General features: G+C 39.4%; 1 protein-coding gene across 1 annotated transcript; it reads left to right on the top strand.

Moving 5' to 3' along the window:
* Positions 1-6,218: 6,218 nt before the first annotated feature.
* On the top strand, positions 6,219-7,160 carry LOC110887838 (pollen-specific leucine-rich repeat extensin-like protein 3). Its single transcript, XM_022135403.1, has one exon. It carries the CDS (start codon positions 6,219-6,221, stop codon positions 7,158-7,160), a length of 942 nt encoding a protein of 313 aa, XP_021991095.1.
* The last annotated feature ends 16,746 nt before the right edge of the window (positions 7,161-23,906 follow it).

Genomic DNA, 23,906 nt, shown 5'->3' on the forward strand with positions numbered 1-23,906 from the left:
TTCGTTTTGTAGAAGGAGAATTGAAGATGTATAGAAGATGTGGTTGAATGTGGTAAAAAATGGAAGAAAAATGTGAGTTTTATAGTGAAAAAATAACTTTTTTTAATATAGTCGTTGGCCAACGGCTAGCCCAACGGCTATTTTCTTTTGGCCATACACAACCTACCATGTCAGATCGCTTCCCCCGCCCCACGCCCGGCTTGAAACCCAAGCCCCAAGGGCCACGCCCCAACCCAAGCCCCATATCCCATGGCCAAAATTAAGTCTAACCATCCTTAATTATGGGGAGTTGATTAGGCTCAGATGGAAGAAAGAGTTGTTCGATGCGGAAGAGAGAGGGTGTTGGAGAGAAATCGAATGTTTATGTTGACGAACGGTCCATTGGGGCGTACGTTTATGTTCACGGACAGTCCATTATGTTCGATGCGTATGGTCTGTGGAGAGGAGAAAACCCAAGGATGGTCTGTGTAGCGGTATCATGTAGAGATGGGCATAAAAACCGGTTCCTACCCGATTCCAGTGGACTCGACCCGGACCCGGTTTCGGTTCCTACCTGATGCTCAGAGGAACCGGTCCCAGGTTTAAAAAACCCGACGGGTATTACCCGGTTCCCATATTCTGTAAAAAAACCAACCGTACCCGGTTCCTATCTGTACCCGGTTCCTACCTGTACCCGGTTCCTATCTGTACCCGGTATATTACCGTTGGAACCGATTCTAGGTGACCGTTGGAACCGAATCTTGAGTATCTAAACACATTAAATGCAAAATATGACCGTTGGAACCGGTTACTTTATGACCGTTGGAACTGGTTACAGTATATATATCAACACTTTTCTCATTTTTTATTCACATATCATCTTCTTCTTCTATCTATTTCTTCTACTTCTTTACATATTTTTAATGGCTTCAAAGAACTCTAAAACCACAAACTCCCCATCCGTCAATAATGTTCTACAAGGTTCAGATGCTCCATTTGTAGTGGGATATTATCGCATAGCCGCAATATGGATGTTTGGTGCAATTGGGATTTAGTCGAGATGAGCGATGGTTCGCAAAAGGCCCAATGCAAGCATTGTGGCTCCTTGTTAAGCAAGGACTCTAATTCCACTTTAACGAAGCATGCCAAAAAGTATTGCAAAGCTCTAAAAGATTTGACACCCGGTCAAGTTCAACTTTCAAAAGATGGTAAGATTTTCCGCTACGAACAAAAGATAACTCGTGATAGGATGGCGAAGTTGGTCATAAAAAAAGCGTTGCCTTTTGGACACTTTAACGACCCCGATCTCACTAAGCTAATTAGGGAGACGCTTCAACCTAACTACAAACATGTAAGTCGTCGAACTTTAAAACGTCATTGTTTAAATATATGGGAAAATGCAAGAAAAGATTTAATTGCATTTTTTCAAAATTTAAAGACTTGTGTAAATTTAACTAGTGATGTGTGGTCGGCTCCACACGGTTTACCCGAATCATACATTTGTGTCACTACTCATTGGGTTGATCCCAATACATGGCAGATGATGAAGCGTACGATCGCATTTGAAGAGTTTCATTCTCCTCATATGGGAGAAAATATTTATAAAATTATGAGTGCCACAATTATAAAATATTGTTTAGAGGATAAAATATTTTCAATATCTTTCGATAACGCCTCAAACAACTTAAATGCGATCCAAAAACTAAAGTTGAAGTACAAACCAATTTGTGATGGTGTTTTTTTCCACACAAGATGTGTTGCTCATATTATTAATTTAGTTGTGCAAGACGGTTTAAAAAATAAATTTGTAGCGGATTTATTATAGCTTTTAGAACTATGCTTCAAGATGTTTTTAAAAGTGTTAAAGAAAGATATCAAGATTATAAAAAACTTTCTAAAGAAGTTAACCAAAAATTAATTGGTCCTAATTGGGATATCCCAACTCGTTGGAATTCAACTTGTCATATGTTTGAAATGGCTTTAAAACAAATGGGCACTTTAAAAGCATTTCATACAACTTTAAGTGACCCTTTTCCCGACACGGCTTGGAATAACATTCAAACACTAAGTAATTTTTTAAAAGTTTTCAAAAAATCAACAACTTTAGTTTCCGGTGTTTATTATCCCACTAGTTCTCGAGTTACTTCCAAATTGTATTTGATAACAACTAATTTTAAAAAGTTTGAAAACTCAAGTGACATGTTGAGGAACATGTTGAAACCAATGATCAATAAATTTAAAAAAATATTTTTTGGATTTACCACCCGTATTTTTATGTGCCGCCGCTTTAAACCCAATTTTAAACGTAGCGGGTGTTAACGCGTTAGTTGATGAAATTTACGACAAATTGGATATGCACGAGGAGGATCCAACATTGAAAGCCAAAACTAAAAAACTATTCGACGAATCTTTGAATAAACTTTATGATCATTATTTAAAAAAGTATGGGGAAAAAATCATACCATTTTTAATGGGGCTTTATCGTCGGCCTCTATGTAACACCTCGGAAATTTACGTCCAATAATGCAATGACACGTGTCATGGGCTTTGAACGTGTGAAAACATACTTTAGAGGGACTAAAGTTGACAAACAGTAAAACTATGGAATTATAAGGGTCCAAAGTGTCAACAATGGATAAATAGGCACTAAAATAACCCTACATGATGTTTATAATCTCAAACGGATAAATCATGGATCATACGAAGCGGAAGATGTAAGAAAGTGAGGAATTACAAACTACAGGGGCTAAACGTGTCAACATGTTGAATTTATACATCTGAGTGATCTTTTGGCAAACCCGAAGCTTTGTAATGATAAAATATACTCACTAGAATATGTGGTAAAAATTTCATGAAGTTTCGTTATCGTATGAGTAAGTTATGATCAAAACCGTGCACGAAGGGTTAAATGCGTCAACGTTGAATTTTATGACTTTTCGGGTGAGCGCAAAGTGAACCGAGGACTTTACCATGTTTGTAAATGTCCCAAGGTCCTTAAAAATCATGTTTGAGGGTTTAATGAGCAAGATAGATAGCCAAAACCTCGTAACAAAGGACCAAGGACCAAAACGCAAACTTTAAAAAGGTTTTTGTGGATCAGATGATGCCAGGCGGCCCGCCTGGCACCCTTAAGCGGGCCGCATGACCTGCCCAGCATCAGAAACAGCGAACATGTGTCAGTTTGGTCTGTTTTCCGAGTTGTTTACAGCTGTGGTCCACTCCTGAGCCTCACCAATGATATTACATGCAACTAGGGGCACTTGGATGCATCTCACAACACTCCTAGGCTATTGTGGCAGCTCTAAATCAGATCAAAACCTGCATAAAAGGGTCTTGAAGTAGTAACCAAGAACACTTGCATTTTCAAAATTCACAAGATCAACTCCTGGAGCTTTCTGGACGACAAGACACCTTCCTAGTGATCTCTAAGCTTTATTAGGACTCTTGTAAGTGTTCATACCCTTCTCTAATTCGTTCTAGCTTAGTTTATTTATCGAAAGTCAATCCGTCGTAAATATAGTTTGACTTTACGATTAAACGAAAATGGCTCAGTCATTTCTCAAATTGAAAGTACCTACAAGTTGGTATTTATGTGGGAAACAAACCCTCAAAAGTGTATTTTCTGATTCCCACTCTAAGCATGATGATTGTCGAGTCAAAGATGTTCTTAAAAAGTCAACAGAATGTGTTTTTGCAAAATCTAGCATAAATAGCAATGTAGGTCACATGCAACCTGTTTGATCATCAAAATAACTTTATAATTAATGTAAGAACATGTTTCATCATGATCAACTCGACAAATTTCAGTTAAACCCGGATCGGAACCGAAAGTCTCATAAAATGACTTTTTCTTTGACTCTCGATTAGGATCCGTGCATGCATGTTTGAGATCTGTCTTAGAGCTTATTTTGGACCATTTTTATATATGTACAATTCTCTGAGATTTTACAACTTAGTTCAACACTTGTCCGATTCATATGCATGTTACCGGTTTATGCTTAAATATGACTATTTTGCCCTTTTTGCTATAAAACGCGATTTTTGGAAAAGTGAAAGAGTAGAAACGTTTGTTACTGATTTATAAACTTGCACCAAAAATGTGATATCAGTTTGAGGTCCAGATTTAGAGTTATGCACAATATCGTAATTTGAAAGCTTTATGTTAAGTAAACGGCGTAATTAACGGATAGCCTATTTAAACCCACTTTTTAATATCAAACTTTTTACCCACTGATATTATATAATATTTTGGGATTTTTGGAGATTTTTATTTAATTTTTGGCTGATCATATCATAGGTCTCTAAGTTTAATTCGGTTAATACCGAATTTACCCTTTTAAGCCATAAAATGAGTTTTATAAATCTTTTTGACCCCAAACCTTTTCCACTGATTTCATTTGTTAAATAAATTATTTTGAGAATTCTGGAAATATAAAAATATCAGCTTTCTTTTGAAAATCCGGAAACGGCTCTAAATCGCCTATTTAAGCGTTTTTAACGCCTAGTATGCGCTATAACCATATTAAACATATAAGGTTGATACCTACTGATATTCTTAGTATATTTTTATAAAATAACAGTAAGTATAAGTTTTTGAACTCAGGTTTCCAGTTTTGACACTTTTAGCCCTTGTGAAATTACCAAAATACCCCTAAGGTGCATAGTTTAATTTTAAATGATAAGTTTCATATATGGGTCATACCCTACTATTATAATATGTTAAATTAAGTATTTTTACTGTATGAATCAGACCTACAACTCAAATTACAAATTTAACTCTTTTATATTCTTTTAAATGACCAAAATGCCCTTATAAGACATAAGTTGAGTTTAAATTCATTCGGGCATAATAGAACATAACTTACTGATATTATGACATATTTAGAGCATATTATCTCAGGGAACTTGCATATGACTCTTATGGAGACCCGTAACGCACTTTTAGCGTTCGGTTCGGTTTATGTAACTAGTTTGCATAAATTGACCGAAACGGGTCAAACATTATCATTTTTGTCTCAAAATCCAGAATGTATTTAGCATACCCATATTATACAAGTATTCAAACTTGTCGGGTCTAAATCACGTTCTATCCGGTCTTCGCTTAATCGTGCGTTTGAACCGTATCGTCCTTAAAACTAACCGGTCTAAGCTTAGGCTTAAATAAAGATCCGTTAGGAATCTAATAGGTTATTATAAACCTTTGTTCCAGAATAGAAGAACCAGTAAAAGCTACCTTCACTTGCTAGTTGTGATTTATACTTACCAAGGTAAATACTTTTAACTTATTTTCCCTATACGGGCTTGGGATACGGTATATAAAATACCGCTTGGTCCGGCATCGAATTCCTTAATCGAATAGAGGTTAAATTTATTGAGATGCCTTGTTTTGAATGTGTTTTATTGCTTAAAGCCTTTGGGGGGTTAATGACCATGTCCCGGATATCCTTGGCATCATCTTACGAGATGGCCACGACCTGAGCACGGGGTGTAGGCGTACACCCGTCAGTGTATAACTCTATATTGTGGTGTGTCTATTAATCTTTAACCCGGTCTACGGATCGGGCTACTGAACGTATAAGTAACATGTAAATCCCTTACAAGATTATATTGCATAATTATTCCAAGTTATAAAATGTTTTATGCCATGTGCATTTAAATCAATTTTCAACCTTTTTCAAAATGAGTCAGTTAAATTGTATTTACCAGTGTAAACTGACGTATTTTCCCAAAAGGTTAAGTGCAGGTACTACACGAAATAGGCTGGCTGTTTTCTAGAGCGTCCACAATAAGTCTCGCAAGCTTGGATGACAATAAATCTGTTGAACAATATCTTATTTTTATTTTGATCCGCCTGTGGATCCGTTTCAACTATTAGTGATATTTGATATTACACTTTATTAAAGTTGAAATGAATCTATCTTTGCTTTCGCTGTGCATTTATATATTGTGTGTTTGACTATGATGATGCCAACTACGTCACTATACTCCCCACCGGGCCCACCGGTGACACGTGGAAATTAGGGGTGTGACAGGTTGGTATCAGAGCCAACTCTGAGTGAATTAAACACTGGCCTTTTGTGTTTAATCTCAGTTTCACAATTGCACATTCCTCGATTCTCGAGTCTAGACAAAGAACTTAGGAAATATCCAAAATTTGTTTTATTTTCTAACTTTGTCTTATATATATTTTGTTGTGTCACTTGTTTGATTTTTGACAGGTTCACAAAATGCCGCCACGTATGAGAGGAAGAGGAAGGGGACAAGGAGCATATGTAGCCCCAAACGACCATGAAGCCGGACCTTCGCACAGACGAACACCTTCAAGCTCCCATAACACAGATGCTCAAAATCTGTGGAGGTCTTTTACTGAACCCGCAAGGCACTCGGTTTCACAGAGTACCTCGCCTTCTATCCCACACTCCTTTGGGCCTCAATCAGAAAATGAGCCCCACAACTCTCACCAGTCCTATATCCCTCTCCAAGGACACCAATCACCCTTTGACCAACCATCACCTGTTTTCCAAGGCCTGTTCAACCCTGCTGACTACCTTGATGTGCCTATGGGTTTCAACCCACTTGGACCAGAAGACCATTTCCCTGGCGACAATGCGATGGAGGTCGATGAAGATACCGATCCCTCAATGCCACCATCTGGAACTCCGAACCACCCTATCGAGATTTCTGATGGGTCACCTTTTGTGGGATCACCATACAATGGTCCCGACAGCTTTGAGGAGAAGTTTAGGCAGCATGACTGGGTATTTACCCCTAGTTACCATAACTCTCCCCTGCACCAGCCACAACACAACTCTCCCTTGCACTCCCAGCAACAGCAGCCACAGCAGCAGCAAAATCCTTCTGAGGATTTCCGGCGTGATGTAGTCACTCCACCGCCGCCACCACCTCCGGTTTTGCCTCCTCCGCCTCCGAGGCGAAGAGGAAGGAACGCACGGATGTCCACACGAGGGGGAATACGCATCGACACCCCTCCACATTCGGGTAGCAGCCGGTACTCGCCACTTCACGAAGAACCCGAGATGGGAGAATCTTCACATCCCGTCTCAGAAGTAACATCTGCGCCAATCGCGCCACCCCCACCAAAGGACTTCGGGAACCCAATCCCTGCTTATACTAGCGCGGCAGCATATAATCCCTTCGAGCAGACTTTTCCCCCAGGTTAGAACTTTACAGAGGATCCCTACTGGGTAGCTGCGAACTACAACTCTCTCAATCCGGAAGGTACTTTTGGAGGTCCCTGGACTATGGGACAATCGACCTATGGATACCCATCATATGGATATCAGCAGCCACAGCCTCCTCAACCACCGCATTATCCGCTACCACTGCCGGCACCGATGATGTCGCCGCCACAAGTTCAAGAAATCCTTCAAGGGATAAACGATGTGCGACGAGAAATGCGACATGAATTGCGGGAAGAGCGTCGGCATAATCGTGGGATGTTTAAGAAGATGGTGGATTTAATCAAGGGAAAAAGCAAGAAGGACTACTAAATCCTTTGTTTGCTAGTTATTTAATCATGTCCCTGCGAGGACATTTATTTCTGTACTCTGCCCCTGCGTGGGTATATTTTTTTTCCTTTCTGTTCTACCCCTGCGTGGGTTTGTTTGTTTCTGTTTGACCCTTGCGTGGGTTTGTTTGTTAGTTTAGCCCCTGCGTGGGTATGTTATTTGTGTAAAAGTCCTGTTTAGGGCAAACTCTTGTTAGTTAATTTTATTTGAAGTGGTTAGTTTAAGTTTTTCATTTTTAAATTATATGCATGAATATAATATACGAATAAATGAAAAATAGCAATTATTATTTTAATTTACCATTTTAATAACAAGAATCTTAAAAAGGTAAAACCTAGCTTGAATGTCATATTAAAGACCTGGCCAATATGGTAGAACCTGTTTAAAAAGATTCAAATCTCTGTTAACATCTGTAAACATGTTAACATTCTTGGCTAGTGTGATCCGCAAAATCACACATGTCACCCTTTTAATAAATTATTCAAAATTTATATTCTATATACATATTTGATTGTGACATAATGCCTACGGGTTATAACTAATGTCATATAAAACAAAAAGACAGCCGTGGTTTATAGACCCCCTGCCAAGAAAAGGATTGATTGTTTTAATTATTCAAATTTTAATCCTATAAAAATCTAAATTCAAATTTAGAAATTTGTCCAAGTGACTAGGCCTATTGTGCCAATATATATTTCATTCAAGGGTAGAGTAGCTAATAAAAAGTCCTGAATGAAACTAATTAACTAATATGGCTCTTACTTACCATGGTTAATAAATCGTCAAGAACGATAATACTGTTTAGGCTTCTAAATAGACCTTGTCCTTACTTTTATGTAGCACCTAAAGCCACATGGCTAAGTCTGAAGAAGTAAACAGTCACTCAGAGGGAGGCCCAGATAACACTAGAATACATATAACTGGTGTGGAGCTACAAGCATTAGTAGAAAATGCTGTTGCCAAAGCCATTGAAAGGCAATATAGTGAACCAAGTAGGACCCGAAGTAGGGACCGGTCCGCGCCACATTCCAAGACTAAGGTTCATTCGGAGGCTCATAGCAAACCGCCCTCTAAGAAAGATGTATCTAAGAAAGATGAGCTCAAGAAGGATGATGAGCGACATTCATCCAACCAAAACAGTATCCCGTCAAAGAAGGTCGAGCATAAGCCAGAACCACGTGATAAGTCATGTACATACAAATACTTCGTCTCATGTAAACCCCGGGACTTTACTGGGGAGAAGGGAGCAGTAGACTGCATGACCTGGTTGGACGAAATGGATACGGTAGTAGATATCAGCGGGTGTGCTGATCGGGATGTAGTGAAGTACGTATCCCAATCGTTCAAAGGGGACGCACTAGCGTGGTGGAAATCTCTCTTACAAGCTGCCGGAAAGGCCACACTTTACAGTATGTCATGGGATCAGTTCGTAGCCCTTATTAAAGAGAATTTTTGCCCACAGCATGAAGTAGAAAGGATCGAGTCAGACTTCGTATCTTTGGTGATGAAAAATCTAGACTGCCAGGCATACCTCACCACTTTCAATACCCTATCTAGGTTGGTTCCATACTTGGTAACCCCAGAGCCGAGAAGGATTGCCCGTTTCATTGGGGGTTTGGCCCCTGAGATTAAAGCAAGTGTTAAGGCATCGAGGCCTACAACGTTCAGATCAGTAGCTGATCTATCCCTCTCTCTCACCCAGGACGTAGTCAGGTTGAGAGCACTTAGGAACTCGGAAGAGAATAAGAGGAAGCGTGAGGACGATACCTCACGGAGATCGGAGAAGAGACACCGAGGGAATAACGACCACAGGAAAGGGTCGGGATTTAAGAGAAATGGGCAACAATCAGGGGATAAGCCCAAATGCAAAACCTGCAAGAAGAATCATTTTGGGAAATGTCGCTTAGAGTCGAAATCGCAGTCCCACACGAGACCCTGTGGAATCTGCAAATCTACTGATCATACGACTTTGAAGTGTAAGGGTCTGAAGGATGCAACATGTTACGGTTGCAACGAGAAAGGGCACATAAAGTCTAATTGCCCAAAGAACGCTAAGAAAGCCGATGATGGAAAGAAGACCAATGCAAGAGTCTTCAAGATGGACGCTAAGGAAGCAGTTCAAGATGACAACGTTATTACAGGTACTTTTCTTGTAAACGATGTTTTTGCTAGAGTCTTGTTTGATTCTGGAGCAGATAAGTCTTTTGTAGATAATAAGTTCTGTGAGTTGTTAAAATTACCTGTAAAGGCCTTAAGTGTGAAATACGAGGTGGAATTAGCTGATGGAACCATAGAAACCGCCTCAACTGTTATAGATGGATGTGTTATATCCATTAGGAATCACTCTTTTCCATTAACCTTACTTCCCTTTAAGCTAGCCGGTTTTGACGTAGTGATAGGTATGGATTGGTTGTCACATAACCAAGCCCAGATTCTATGCAACAGAAAGCAAGTGGTAGTTAAAACTCCGTCCGGTGAGTCACTCACTATCCAAGGAGATACCCAGCATGGATTGCCCGAGCAAGTGTCCATGCTCAAGGCATCCAGATGCCTGCAGAAGGGTTGTGTCATTAACATGGCACAAGTTACTGTTGATGAGCCAAAGCCAAAGATTGAGGATATCCCTGTCATTTCGGATTACCCTGAAGTTTTCCCGGACGAACTACCTGGCTTACCGCCGGATAGGCAAGTGGAGTTTCGAATTGACATCATTCCTGGTGCGGCGCCAGTAGCGAGAGCACCATATAGGTTGGCACCAACGGAGATGAAGGAGTTAAGGACGCAGTTAGATGATCTTTTAGCTAAGGGTTTTATTAGACCTAGCTCGTCTCCTTGGGGAGCGCCGATTTTGTTTGTCAAGAAGAAGGATGGATCGATGCGTCTGTGCATCGATTACCGCGAGCTTAATAAAGTCACTATCAAGAATAGGTATCCTTTGCCTAGGATCGACGATCTGTTCGATCAATTGCAAGGGGCAAGCTACTTTTCAAAGATCGACCTGAGGTCAGGCTATCACCAGTTGAAGGTCAAGGATGAAGATGTTCACAAGACAGCGTTTAGGACTCGTTATGGACATTACGAGTTCCTAGTGATGCCTTTTGGGCTCACTAACGCACCAGCCGCATTCATGGATCTCATGGATCGCATCTGCAAGCCTTATCTGGATAAATTCGTCATCGTCTTTATTGACGACATCCTTATCTACTCAAAGAACCAGGCTGACCACGAGAAACACCTTCGTTGTATTCTCAAACTTCTACATCATGAAAAACTATATGCCAAGTTTTCAAAGTGCGAATTTTGGCTTCGAGAAGTCCAATTCCTTGGACATGTGGTAAGTGAGCGAGGTATCCAAGTAGATCCCGCTAAGGTAGAAGCAGTTATGAATTGGCAAGAGCCAAAGACACCTACCGAGATTCGCAGTTTTCTAGGATTAGCAGGATACTATAGGCGATTCATCGAAAATTTTTCAAGGATTGCTGCGCCCCTAACTTCGTTGACGCGTAAGAAGATCAAGTTTGATTGGGGCCCTAAGCAGCAGGAATCCTTTGACATTCTGAAGAAGAAGTTGAGCAATGCACCAGTGTTAACATTGCCCGATGGTATAGAGGAGTTCGTGGTGTATTGCGATGCGTCACACACTGGCATGGGCTGTGTACTCATGCAGAGAGGCAAGGTCATTGCCTACGCATCACGACAGCTAAAGGTGCACGAGAAAAACTACACCACCCACGACTTAGAACTGGGTGCCGTTGTGTTTGCATTGAAACTTTGGAGACACTACTTGTACGGAACCAAGTGCGTGATCTTTCGGATCACAAGAGCCTTCAACATTTGTTCAATCAGAAGGAATTGAACATGCGACAAAGACGATGGATGGAAACTTTAAATGATTACGACTGTGAGATAAGATACCATCCAGGCAAGGCAAATGTAGTTGTTGACGCCTTAAGCAGAAAAGAAAGAGTGAAGCCGATAAGAATAAATGCCAAGCGCATAGAAATAAGGAATAACTTGAACGAAAGGGTGTTAGCTGCACAGAAGGAAGCTGTGTTGGAAGCTAACTATCCTGAAGAAAAGCTAGGAGTAACTGAGGAGCAGTTATCCTATGACAAGGATGGAATGCTAAGACTGAATGGGCGAATATGGGTTCCAGTCTATGGAGGACTTCGAGATGTTATCCTCCAGGAAGCCCACAGCTCCAAATATTCCGTTCATCCTGGAGCTGATAAGATGTACCAGGATCTAAAGGCAAACTACTGGTGGATTGGTTTGAAAAAGTCTGTAGCTGCGTATGTAGCTAAATGTCTGACTTGTGCGCAAGTCAAAGCTGAGCATCAGAAGCCGTCAGGTTTGCTTCAACAACCTGAAATTCCCACGTGGAAGTGGGAGATGGTGACAATGGATTTTATCACCAAGTTGCCCAAGACAAAGAAGGGAAACGATACTATATGGGTTATAGTAGATAGGCTAACCAAGTCAGCACATTTTCTTCCCATTAAGGAAACTTACAGCTCTGACATGTTAGCTCAATTGTATGTGGATAAGATCGTAGCTCTACATGGTGTACCAGTGTCGATTATCTCTGACCGAGATACGAGATACACCTCTCATTTTTGGAAGAGTTTCCAACAGTCCTTGGGTACGCGCTTAAACTTTAGTACGGCTTACCATCCGCAGACAGACGGACAGAGTGAGCGTACCATCCAAACATTGGAAGACATGCTTCGAGCATGTGTGATTGATTTAGGTGGCAGTTGGGATAACCACCTACCATTGATAGAGTTCTCCTATAACAATAGCTACCATACTAGTATTAAGGCCGTGCCTTTCGAGGCATTATATAGTAGAAAGTGCAGAACGCCCATCTGTTGGGCAGAGGTAGGAGAAGTTCAGCTATCAGGACCAGATTTGGTTTTTGAAACGACGGACAAATTGTCCAGATTCGCGATCGCTTGAAAGCTGCCCAAGATAGGCAGAAAAGCTACGCTGATCCAAAGCGTAAGCCTTTTCACTTCGAAGTAGGTGACAAAGTATTGCTCAAGGTATCACCCTGGAAGGGAGTGATGCGATTTGGTAAGAAAGGTAAGCTGAGCCCGAGATACATAGGACCTTTTGAGGTTATCGAACGCATCGGATCAGTTGCCTATAAGCTAAACTTACCTGAAGAACTTAGTAGTATACATAATGTGTTCCACATCTGTAATCTGAAGAAGTGTTTCGCTGACGAATCACTGGTCATACCGCATACAGATATACACATTGATGAAAGTTTGAAGTTTGTGGAAAAACCATTGTCGATTGAGGATCGACAGGTGAAGAAGCTCCGAAGAAAGTACATACCTATTGTTAAGGTCAAGTGGGATGCTCGTAGAGGTCCCGAATACACATGGGAGGTAGAATCCACGATGAAAGAAAAATACCCTCATTTGTTCCAGTAAATCTCGAGGTCGAGATTTCTTTTAAGGGGGTGAGGATGTAACACCTCGGAAATTTACGTCCAATAATGCAATGACACGTGTCATGGGCTTTAAACGTGTGAAAACATACTTTAGAGGGACTAAAGTTGACAAACAGTAAAACTATGGAATTATAAGGGTCCAAAGTGTCAAAAATGGATAAATAGGCACTAAAATAACCCTACATGATGTTTATAATCTCAAACGGATAAATCATGGATCATACGAAGCGGAAGATGTAAGAAAGTGAGGAATTACAAACTACAGGGGCTAAACGTGTCAACATGTTGAATTTATACCTCTGAGTGATCTTTTGGCAAACCCGAAGCTTTGTAATGATAAAATATACTCACTAGAATATGTGGTAAAAATTTCATGAAGTTTCGTTATCGTATGAGAAAGTTATGATCAAAACCGTGCACGAAGGGTTAAATGCGTCAACGTTGAATTTTATGACTTTTCGGGTGAGCGCAAAGTGAACCGAGGACTTTACCATGTTTGTAAATGTCCCAAGGTCCTTAAAAATCATGTTTGAGGGTTTAATGAGCAAGATAGATAGCCAAAACCTCGTAACAAAGGACCAAGGACCAAAACGCAAACTTTAAAAAGGTTTTTGTGGATCAGATGAAGCCAGGCGGCCCGCCTGGCACCCTTAAGCGGGCCGCATGACCTGCCCAGCATCAGAAACAGCGAACAGGTGTCAGTTTGGTCTGTTTTCCGAGTTGTTTACAGTTGTGGTCCACTCCTGAGCCTCACCAATGATATTACATGCAACTAGGGGCACTTGGATGCATCTCACAACACTCCTAGGCTATTGTGGCAGCTCTAAATCAGATCAAAACCTGCATAAAAGGGTCTTGAAGTAGTAACCAAGAACACTTGCATTTTCAAAATTCACAAGATCAACTCCTGGAGCTTTCTGGACGACAAGACACCTTCCTAGTGATCTCTAAGCTTTATTAGGACTCTTGTAAGTGTTCATACCCTTCTCTAATTCGTTCTAGCTTAGTTTATTTACCGAAAGTCAATCCGTCGTAAATATAGTTTGACTTTACGATTAAACGAAAATGGCTCAGTCATTTCTCAAATTGAAAGTACCTACAAGTTGGTATTTATGTGGGAAACAAACCCTCAAAAGGGTATTTTCTGATTCCCACTCTAAGCATGATGATTGTCGAGTCAAAGATGTTCTTAAAAAGTCAACAGAATGTGTTTTTGCAACATCTAGCATAAATAGCAATGTAGGTCATATGCAACCTGTTTGATCATCAAAATAACTTTATAAGTAATGTAAGAACATGTTTCATCATGATCAACTCGACAAATTTCAGTTAAACCCGGATCGGAATCGAAAGTCTCATAAAATGACTTTTTCTTTGACTCTCGATTAGGATCCGTGCATGCATGTTTGAGATCTGTCTTAGAGCTTATTTTGGACCATTTTTATATATGTACAATTCTCTGAGATTTTACAACTTAGTTCAACACTTGTCCGATTCATATGCATGTTACCGGTTTATGCTTAAATACGACTATTTTGCCCTTTTTGCTATAAAACGCGATTTTTGAGAAAGTGAAAGAGTAGAAACGTTTGTTACTGATTTATAAACTTGCACCAAAAATTTGATATCAGTTTGAGGTCCAGATTTAGAGTTATGCACAATATCGTAATTTGAAAGCTTTATGTTAAGTAAACGGCGTAATTAACGGATAGCCTATTTAAACCCACTTTTTAATATCAAACTTTTTACCCACTGATATTATATAATATTTTGGGATTTTTGGAGACTTTTATTTAATTTTTGGCTGATCATATCATAGGTCTCTAAGTTTAATTTGGTTAATACCGAATTTACCCTTTTAAGCCATAAAATGAGTTTTATAAATCTTTTTGACCCCAAACCTTTTTCCACTGATTTCATTTGTTAAATAAATTATTTTGAGCATTCTGGAAATATAAAAATATCAGCTTTCTTTTGAAAATCCGGAAACGGTTCTAAATCGCCTATTTAAGCGTTTTTAACGCCTAGTATGCGCTATAACCATATTAAACATATAAGGTTGATACCTACTGATATTCTTAGTATATTTTTATAAAATAACAGTAAGTATAAGTTTTTGAACTCAGGTTTCCAGTTTTGACACTTTTAGCCCTTGTGAAATTACCAAAATACCCCTAAGGTGCATAGTTTAATTTTAAATGATAAGTTTCATATATGGGTCATACCCTACTATTATAATATGTTAAATTAAGTATTTTTACTGTATGAATCAGACCTACAACTCAAATTACAAAGTTAACTCTTTTATAATCTTTTAAATGACCAAAATGCCCTTATAAGGCATAAGTTGAGTTTAAATTCATTCGGGCATAATAGAACATAACTTACTGATATTATGACATATTTAGAGCATATTATCTCAGGGAACTTGCATATGACTCTTATGGAGACCCGTAACGCACTTTTAGCGTTCGGTTCGGTTTATGTAACTAATTTGCATAAATTGACCGAAACGGGTCAAAGATTATCATTTTTGTCTCAAAATCCAGAATGTATTTAGCATACCCATACTATACAAGTATTCAAACTTGTCGGGTCTAAATCACGTTCTATCCAGTCTTCGCTTAATCGTGCGTTTGAACCGTATCGTCCTTAAAACTAACCGGTCTAAGCTTAGGCTTAAATAAAGATCCGTTAGGAATCTAATAGGTTATTATAAACCTTTGTTCCAGAATAGAAGAACCAGTAAAAGCTACCTTCACTTGCTAGTTGTGATTTATACTTACCAAGGTAAATACTTTTAACTTATTTTCCCTATACGGGCTTGGGATACGGTATATAAAATACCGCTTGGTCCGGCATCGAATTCTTTAATCGAATAGAGGTTAAATTTATTGAGATGCCTTGTTTTGAATGTGTTTTATTGCTTAAAGCCTTTGGGGGGTTAATGACCATGTCCCGGATATCCTTGGCATCATCTTACGAGATGGCCACGACCTGAGCACGGGGTGTAGGCGTACACCCGTCAGTGTATAACTCTATATTGTGGTGTGTCTATTAATCTTTAACCCGGTCTACGGATCGGGCTACTGAACGTATAAGTAACATGTAAATCCCTTACAAGATTATATTGCATAATTATTCCAAGTTATAAAATGTTTTATGCCATGTGCATTTAAATCAATTTTCAACCTTTTTCAAAATGAGTCAGTTAAATTGTATTTACCAGTGTAAACTGACGTATTTTCCCAAAAGGTTAAGTGCAGGTACTACACGAAATAGGCTGGCTGTTTTCTAGAGCGTCCACAATAAGTCTCGCAAGCTTGGATGACAATAAATCTGTTGAACAATATCTTATTTTTATTTTGATCCGCCTGTGGATCCGTTTCAACTATTAGTGATATTTGATATTACACTTTATTAAAGTTGAAATGAATCTATCTTTGCTTCCGCTGTGCATTTATATATTGTGTGTTTGACTATGATGATGCCAACTACGTCACTATACTCCCCACCGGGCCCACCGGTGACACGTGGAAATTAGTGGTGTGACACTCTAACGATGAAACAATTGTCGACCCCATCATAACCATGTTGAACGTCGTTAGAGACGAAACGGAGAAACAACAAAGGGGTAACGAACCATCTAGTGAACTCGGACGATATAGACTAAGGGATGATGCACTTACTATGACGGCCGAGGAGTACAATAATTTTGACATTTTGGCATGGTGGAAGTCTAAAGAATCGGAATTCCCGATTCTAGCCACCATGGCTCGTGATTTACTAACGGTCCAAGCTTCCACGGTAGCTTCGGAAAGTGTTTTTTCTCTTAGTGGTAGGGTATTGTCGATTAGAAGAACAAGATTAACCCCAGAGTCGCTAGAGATGGCAATTTGCCTAAAAGATCATTTGGACGGCGTTGATCGTGTTCAACATAAGTCGAGTCTCGAAGACGAGGTGGAGTTGGAGCACAAGATTATTGAAGAAGAGGAGGAAGAGGAAGACGAGGTAGAGACCAATGATTCCGAAGACGATTGTACCGAAGTGCCCGCACCAAAGCGTAGCGCAAGTTAAAGTGCCGCACCGTCCTCAAGCAAACGAGCAAAAAAATAAATTTGAGGAACCGATTCTGATCAGTCCCGAAGGAACAGATTCTGTTACAAAACAAATGCGAACCGATTATGATGAGTCCCGAAGGAACCGATTTTGTACTACTTAAACGATTATAAATGCGATTTTTTTTTTCACAAACGAACTTTTATTTCAGAAACGAAACGGTTACATTGATCATAAAGTTAAACCAACAAACATCACACATAAAACATAACACATCAAACATAAGTAAACAAACGGATCCACCAAACTACACATTAGAAGAACCGGATCCTTCGCCCTTTTCTTCCTTTTTTGCCTTTGTCACCGGGCAATGTTTGTCGGTATGCTTCTTGAGGGTGGAGTTGGCTGCCGCCTTCATGAACTTCCCAAAATTCTTGCACCTAGCCATCTCATGGTTATCCGACATCAAACACAAATCAAAATATTTCCAAATTGCGGGGTTACGTTTGGTTTCTAAAACTAAAACAACTCCTTCTTCCGATGCCATATGTTCTTGTTCTTTGAATGTGTTTGGAATTAGAGAAGAAAGAAGATGGATGCAATATGAAATGAATATACCCGAAATCGATTTTTATATTTACAAACCGGTTCCTAACGGTACAAAAGTTAAAAAAAAACAGCTTTATCGAGTGAACTCAGTGGAACCGGTTCCGAACAATGTGCAAGCAACTTTATTGAAAAACTCAAAGTAACCGGTTCCAAATAGTACCCGTACCCGGTTCCACACAGTACCCGTACCCGGTTGCATTGTACCCGAAACCGGTTACGCCGGTTCTAAATATATTGACGTGTACCCGGGTTGTACCCGGAACCGGTTCCACTGAGAACCCGGGTCCACTCACTTGTATCCATACCCGGTTTCGGATTGGAACCAGTTCCGGGTTTTAAGAATACCCAATTATGCCCATCTCTAGTATCATGGATGTCCTTTATTTGAATTCAAATGTTTTTTTAGAAGTTGTCGGTTTTTATTTGATTTTGTTTATAATCATAGAATGCATGAAACCTAGATATTGTTTTATTGAACTATCAAGTTTGATTATTTTTTTTCTTTTTAAATGACGATGATTTTTATTTTTATTTATTAGAAAATACAAGTTGCTAGCGAAGAGCTAGATTTTGTTTTTTGAATAGGCCAAGAGCTAGATACATATGGAATTTAAACTTACAAAGAAGAGTTTAAGAAACTAATTGCGCCATTGTGACAAATCCAAAGTCGAAACTTTCGCTCTATTTTTTTTAACGATTTGAGTTTAATTTTATCTCTTCCATCACCTTCGAAACAGACATTATTGAAAATCTTGATTATGTAATGAAAAGTATTATTATTTTACTCTCAAAGAATGTGTTTCAATTTTGTATTTTTGGTTTTTCTACATAAGTTGGCATCTCTCTCAAGAAGGCAAGCTACTTGTCTTTCTATTGTTGAATTCTTCAGATTTATGTTTTGTTTTAGTTGGCTAGTGTTGGCATGAGGATCAAAAATGATATGGGTCTTACGTTGATTGGGTCTGTGTTTGTTTTTGAGTCTATTAAATAATGGGCCTTAGCCCAAAGTTGAGTCCAGCATGTGGTGTTTAAGCCCGTGCACGTGTCTGTTTGAATTGTTCTAGTCATCGTGTCTGTTAGGTTTTTTAATCAGGTAGTCGTGGGTGTCATGGGTTGTTGGTTTGTTCCTAATTTCCTGGTTATCGTTAGCAAGTTAGAGTCTTTGTAGCAGTTATATATTAAGGTGTTCGATGAATGAAGTGATTATCCAGAAATTGAGTGAAATCTGTGATATTGCTTGTGACTTTTACAAGTGGTATCAGAGCAAATCTGGGAGATTAACAGAGAGAGTTGAGCAAGAGCCATGGCGGAAGAGGCATCCAACTTTCAAGTCCCGAGTGTTCCCCGTTTTGATGGAGATTATGATCACTGGAGTTTGGTCATGGAAACACTCTTACGATCCAAGGAGCTCTGGGTAGCAATTGAAATTGGGTTTAAGGAACCTAGGGAAGGAGAACAATTGACGCCCACCCAGAGGACGAATTTGGAGGCGATGAGGATCAAAGATTTGAAGGCTCGGAACTATTTGTACCAATCAATTGACAAGCAGATTTTGAAGACGATGACCCAGAAAGAGTCAGCGAAGAAAATCTGGGAAGCGATGAAGTTAAAGTATCAAGGCAATGCTCGGGTCAAACGAGCACAACTACAGCGATTGAGACGAAATTTTGAATTATTGGAGATGAAAGATGGAGAGACAATCAATGACTATTTCAGTCGAGTCATGATTGTAGCTAATGATATGCGCAATTTTGGTGAAGACATGTCAGATTTGAAGGTGGTTGAAAAGATTCTTCGCTCATTGACAGAAAACTTCAACTTTGTGGTGTGTACGATTGAGGAGTCGAAGGATATCGACACCCTCTCAGTGGATGAGTTGCAGAGCTCCTTACTTGTGCATGAACAAAAATTAACCCGGAAGAACAATGATGATCAAGTGCTGAAGATGGAGAATGATTCAACTTATGGACGTGGAACGGGACGAGGCAGATCATCCTCAAGTCGAGGCCGAGGACGTGGCCGTGGAAGGGGACGATCTAATTTCGACAAGTCTACGATAGAATGTTATAAGTGTCATCAAACAGGGCATTTCCAATATGAATGTCCACGTGGAGAAAAGACAGTAAATTATGCAGAGTTTGACGAAGGAGAAGACCTGCTACTTATGGCTAGTGTTGAAGCACCCAAGGAACCAACGAAGGGTATTTGGTTCCTAGATTCGGCATGCTCCAATCATATGACAGGTGGACGAGACTGGTTCATCAGCTTGGATGAAAGTTTCAACCATACTGTTAAATTGGGTAATGATCTTCGACTGACGGTAAGAGGTATCGGTGACATAAGGTTGGAAGTAGAAGGAATCACTCAAGTTATAACCAGAGTGTATTACGTCCCTGAACTCACCTCGAGCCTGCTGAGTTTAGGACAATTGCAAGAAAAGGGGTTGACTATAATAATTAAGCAAGGAACATGTAAAGTCTATCATCCTCAACGAGGACTGATAGTTACTTCAAACATGACTCGCAACCGAATGTTTCTTGTCAATGGAACAATGAGGCCACTAAACAGCAGGTGTTTAAAAATCGATGAAGAATGTGAATCTCAAGTGTGGCATAAGAGATTTGGGCACGCAAATAACAAGTCGATAAGAACAATGCAGTACCGACAACTAGTGAAGGGTCTTCCAAAAATGGCTGAACAGAGTAAAGTATGTGAAGTATGCAATTTAGGAAAGCAACAACGTGAGATAATACCTAAGAAGAGCACATGGAGAGCAGCAGAAAAATTGCAGCTGATACACACTGATTTATGCGGGCCAATCAAACCTGTATCACCCAGTGGTAAAAGGTATGTAATGGTATTAGTTGATGATTACTCACGAAAGGGATGGGTTTATTTCTTGGCTAATAAAAGCGAAAGTTTTGAGGCTTTTAAACGGTTTAAGGTCATGGTTGAGAATGAAACGAGTCTCAAAATTAAAAGCTTAAGAAGTGACAGAGGTGGGGAGTTTACCTCTAAAACCTTTAATGATTTTTGTGATGTACACGGTATTAAGAGACAACTAACTGCTGCGTACACTCCTCAACAAAACGGAGTGGCAGAACGTCGAAACAAAACTCTAATGAACATGGTTAGATGTCTCTTAATCGAAAAGCAGATGCCAAAATGGTTTTGGACGGAAGCAGCAAATTGGGCCTGTCACATACTAAATCGGTGTGTGACATCCGCCTTGGAAGATAGAATCCCAGAAGAGGTTTGGTCAGGAAACAAGCCTAATGTTGATTACTTTAAGATTTTTGGGTGCATTGGGTATGTTCACGTTCCGTCTCAATTGAGAACAAAGCTTGACAACAAGAGTCACAAGTGCATTTTCTTGGGAATTAGCAAGGAATCAAAGGCATACAAACTCTATGATCCAGTCCAACAAAAGATAGTAATCAGTAGAGATGTGATTTTTGAAGAAATGAAGCAATGGGATTGGAAACATGAAGAATTGGATTCACAAGAATTGTTAATTCCAGATGATGAAGAAGTACAAAATGAAGAAAGATATGATACAGTAGAAAATGATTCTGTGGATGTACAGGAGCAAGAAGCCATTCAGCAAAATCCTTTTGTCAACACCGAAGATACGGAACAAGATGAAGCTGTAGGAAGTGTGCCAAATGTTGCTTTAAGTTCACAGCAAGATGGTAGTCAACGGTCAAAGAGAACAACCAGAACTCCAGTGTGGATGCAAGACTATCAAACTGGGGAAGGATTCTCGGATGAAGAAGCTGACTTAGCTATGTTCAGTTCATTTGGGGATCCTACCAGTTATGAAGAAGCTGTTAAGGAAACCAAATGGGTGGACGCTATGAAAAACGAAATTCAAGCCATTGAACAAAATGAGACATGGGAGCTAGTTGAAGCATCAAAGGAGGTCAAACCAATTGGAGTAAAGTGGGTTTTTAAAACGAAGTTGAACGAAAGAGGTCAGGTTGAAAAACACAAGGCCCGGTTGGTGGTAAAGGGTTATGCTCAAAAGAAAGGAATCGACTATGATGAAGTTTTCGCCCCTGTTGCGCGTTGGGATACAATCAGGTCATTGTTGGCAATAGCAGCGCAGAATGACTGGACCGTGCGTCAACTCGATGTAAAGAGTGCATTTCTAAATGGTGAGCTGAAAGAAACGGTGTTTATCGAACAGCCCGAAGGCTTTGTCAAAAGCGGAGAAGAACACAAGGTTTACCGCCTTAAAAGAGCACTGTACGGTTTGAAGCAGGCTCCAAGAGCCTGGTTTAATAGGATTGAAGGCTATTTTCAAAGAGAAGGGTTCAGAAAAAGCAGGTATGATAACACATTATTCATTAAAAGGGTTTGGAACAAAATTGTTATTGTTAGCCTTTATGTGGATGACTTGATTTACACTGGGAATGATAGCATGCTCTGTGAAAGTTTTAAAAGATCAATGATGCAGGAGTTTGAGATGACAGATTTAGGAACAATGAAATACTTCTTGGGTATAGAAGTGAATCAGTACAAAGAAGGAATTAGCATTTGTCAAAAGAAGTATGCTAAGGAAGTGCTTGAAAGGTTTGGAATGTGGGAAAGCAATGGTGTTAAAAATCCTATTGTCCCAGGAACTGTTTTGACAAAGGCCGGTGGGGGAAAAGAAGTAGACGGAACTGAATTTAAGCGGCTTGTTGGAAGCTTAATGTATCTCACTGTGACACGACCCGATATTATGTATGTCGTGTGCTTAATATCCAGGTTCATGTCAAATCCTAAGGAGGAACATCTGCAGTTAGCCAAACGAGTGCTGCGATATGTGAAAGACACTTATAATTTTGGTTTATTATATGCAAGGAAATCTGGTCTGAAGTTGCAGGTTTACACAGACAGCGATTTCGCAAGGGATAGAGAAGATAGAAGGTGTACATCAGGATATGTGTGTCTGCTCAGTGAGGCTGCTATTTGCTGGAGTTCTAGAAAACAAGAAATCGTTACTCTATCCTCCACCGATGCAGAGTACGTTGCCGCTACAACTTGTGCATGCCACTGTGTTTGGCTTAAAGGCTTGCTGCAAGAGATGAGCAATAAGCTGATTGGTACTGTGGAAGTAAAGTGTGACAATAATTCAACTATAAAGCTCTCCAAAAACCCAGTAATGCACAGACGCACAAAACACATCGATGTTCGATTTCATTACTTGAGGGATTTAGTTAATCAAGAGCAGGTGCAGTTAGTATTCTGTCCAACTGGTGATCAGGTAGCAGATGTCATGACCAAGCCGGTGAAATTAGAAGTGTTCGAGAAAATGAGGAAGCTGATGGGAGTTAAGGAAATTGAAGGTGTAAACTGAAATGGTAAACCCATTTTCAGTTTAAGGGAAGGTTTGATATGGGTCTTACGTTGATTGGGTCTGTGTTTGTTTTTGAGTCTATTAAATAATGGGCCTTAGCCCAAAGTTGAGTCCAGCATGTGGTGTTTAAGCCCGTGCACGTGTCTGTTTGAATTGTTCTAGTCATCGTGTCTGTTAGGTTTTTTAATCAGGTAGTCGTGGGTGTCATGGGTTGTTGGTTTGTTCCTAATTTCCTGGTTATCGTTAGCAAGTTAGAGTCTTTGTAGCAGTTATATATTAAGGTGTTCGATGAATGAAGTGATTATCCAGAAATTGAGTGAAATCTGTGATATTGCTTGTGACTTTTACAAAAAATTATTTCTTTTTATTCTCAAAGTGTGTGTTTCAATTCTTTTATACATGTAAGTTTCTATCTTGTTGGTATTAGAACTTACAAGGATTATTAGACATATTATCCGCATTTACATTTTATTTGAGAATATGATTATGATACTTTCTGTCCAAACTCGTGTTCGTTGAATTATTTATCAAAGTTACAATTTACAAAAATATACAAGTAAAATCTAACACATAACTACAAAGTCATAACTTCAAAATCTAAAAAGCTTGTAAAGACACAATATATTGCAAAAATATAACACAATCGAAAAAAGTAACATTTAAAAGTTAAAACAGTTTTAAGAGGCCAACCAAGTGTCAATGTGGTTTTATTTATGCTTATTTCTGCAAAAAGAATTGCAGGAAAACTGCAAAAAAAAGCCTGCTCTTTTTATATAATTTAATTAACACATATTTTATACATGTATTTTATATATCAATTAACAGATGCTCATGATGTTACTGCTCAATAGCTTTGAGCATGTGGAATAGACAGTGACTAGAAATAGTAAATTAGAGTGTTTCGGTTGGAGTAAATACATAAATT

Source organism: Helianthus annuus, chromosome 11 (assembly GCF_002127325.2).
Source record: "Helianthus annuus cultivar XRQ/B chromosome 11, HanXRQr2.0-SUNRISE, whole genome shotgun sequence".
Classification (NCBI taxonomy): domain Eukaryota; kingdom Viridiplantae; phylum Streptophyta; class Magnoliopsida; order Asterales; family Asteraceae; genus Helianthus; species Helianthus annuus.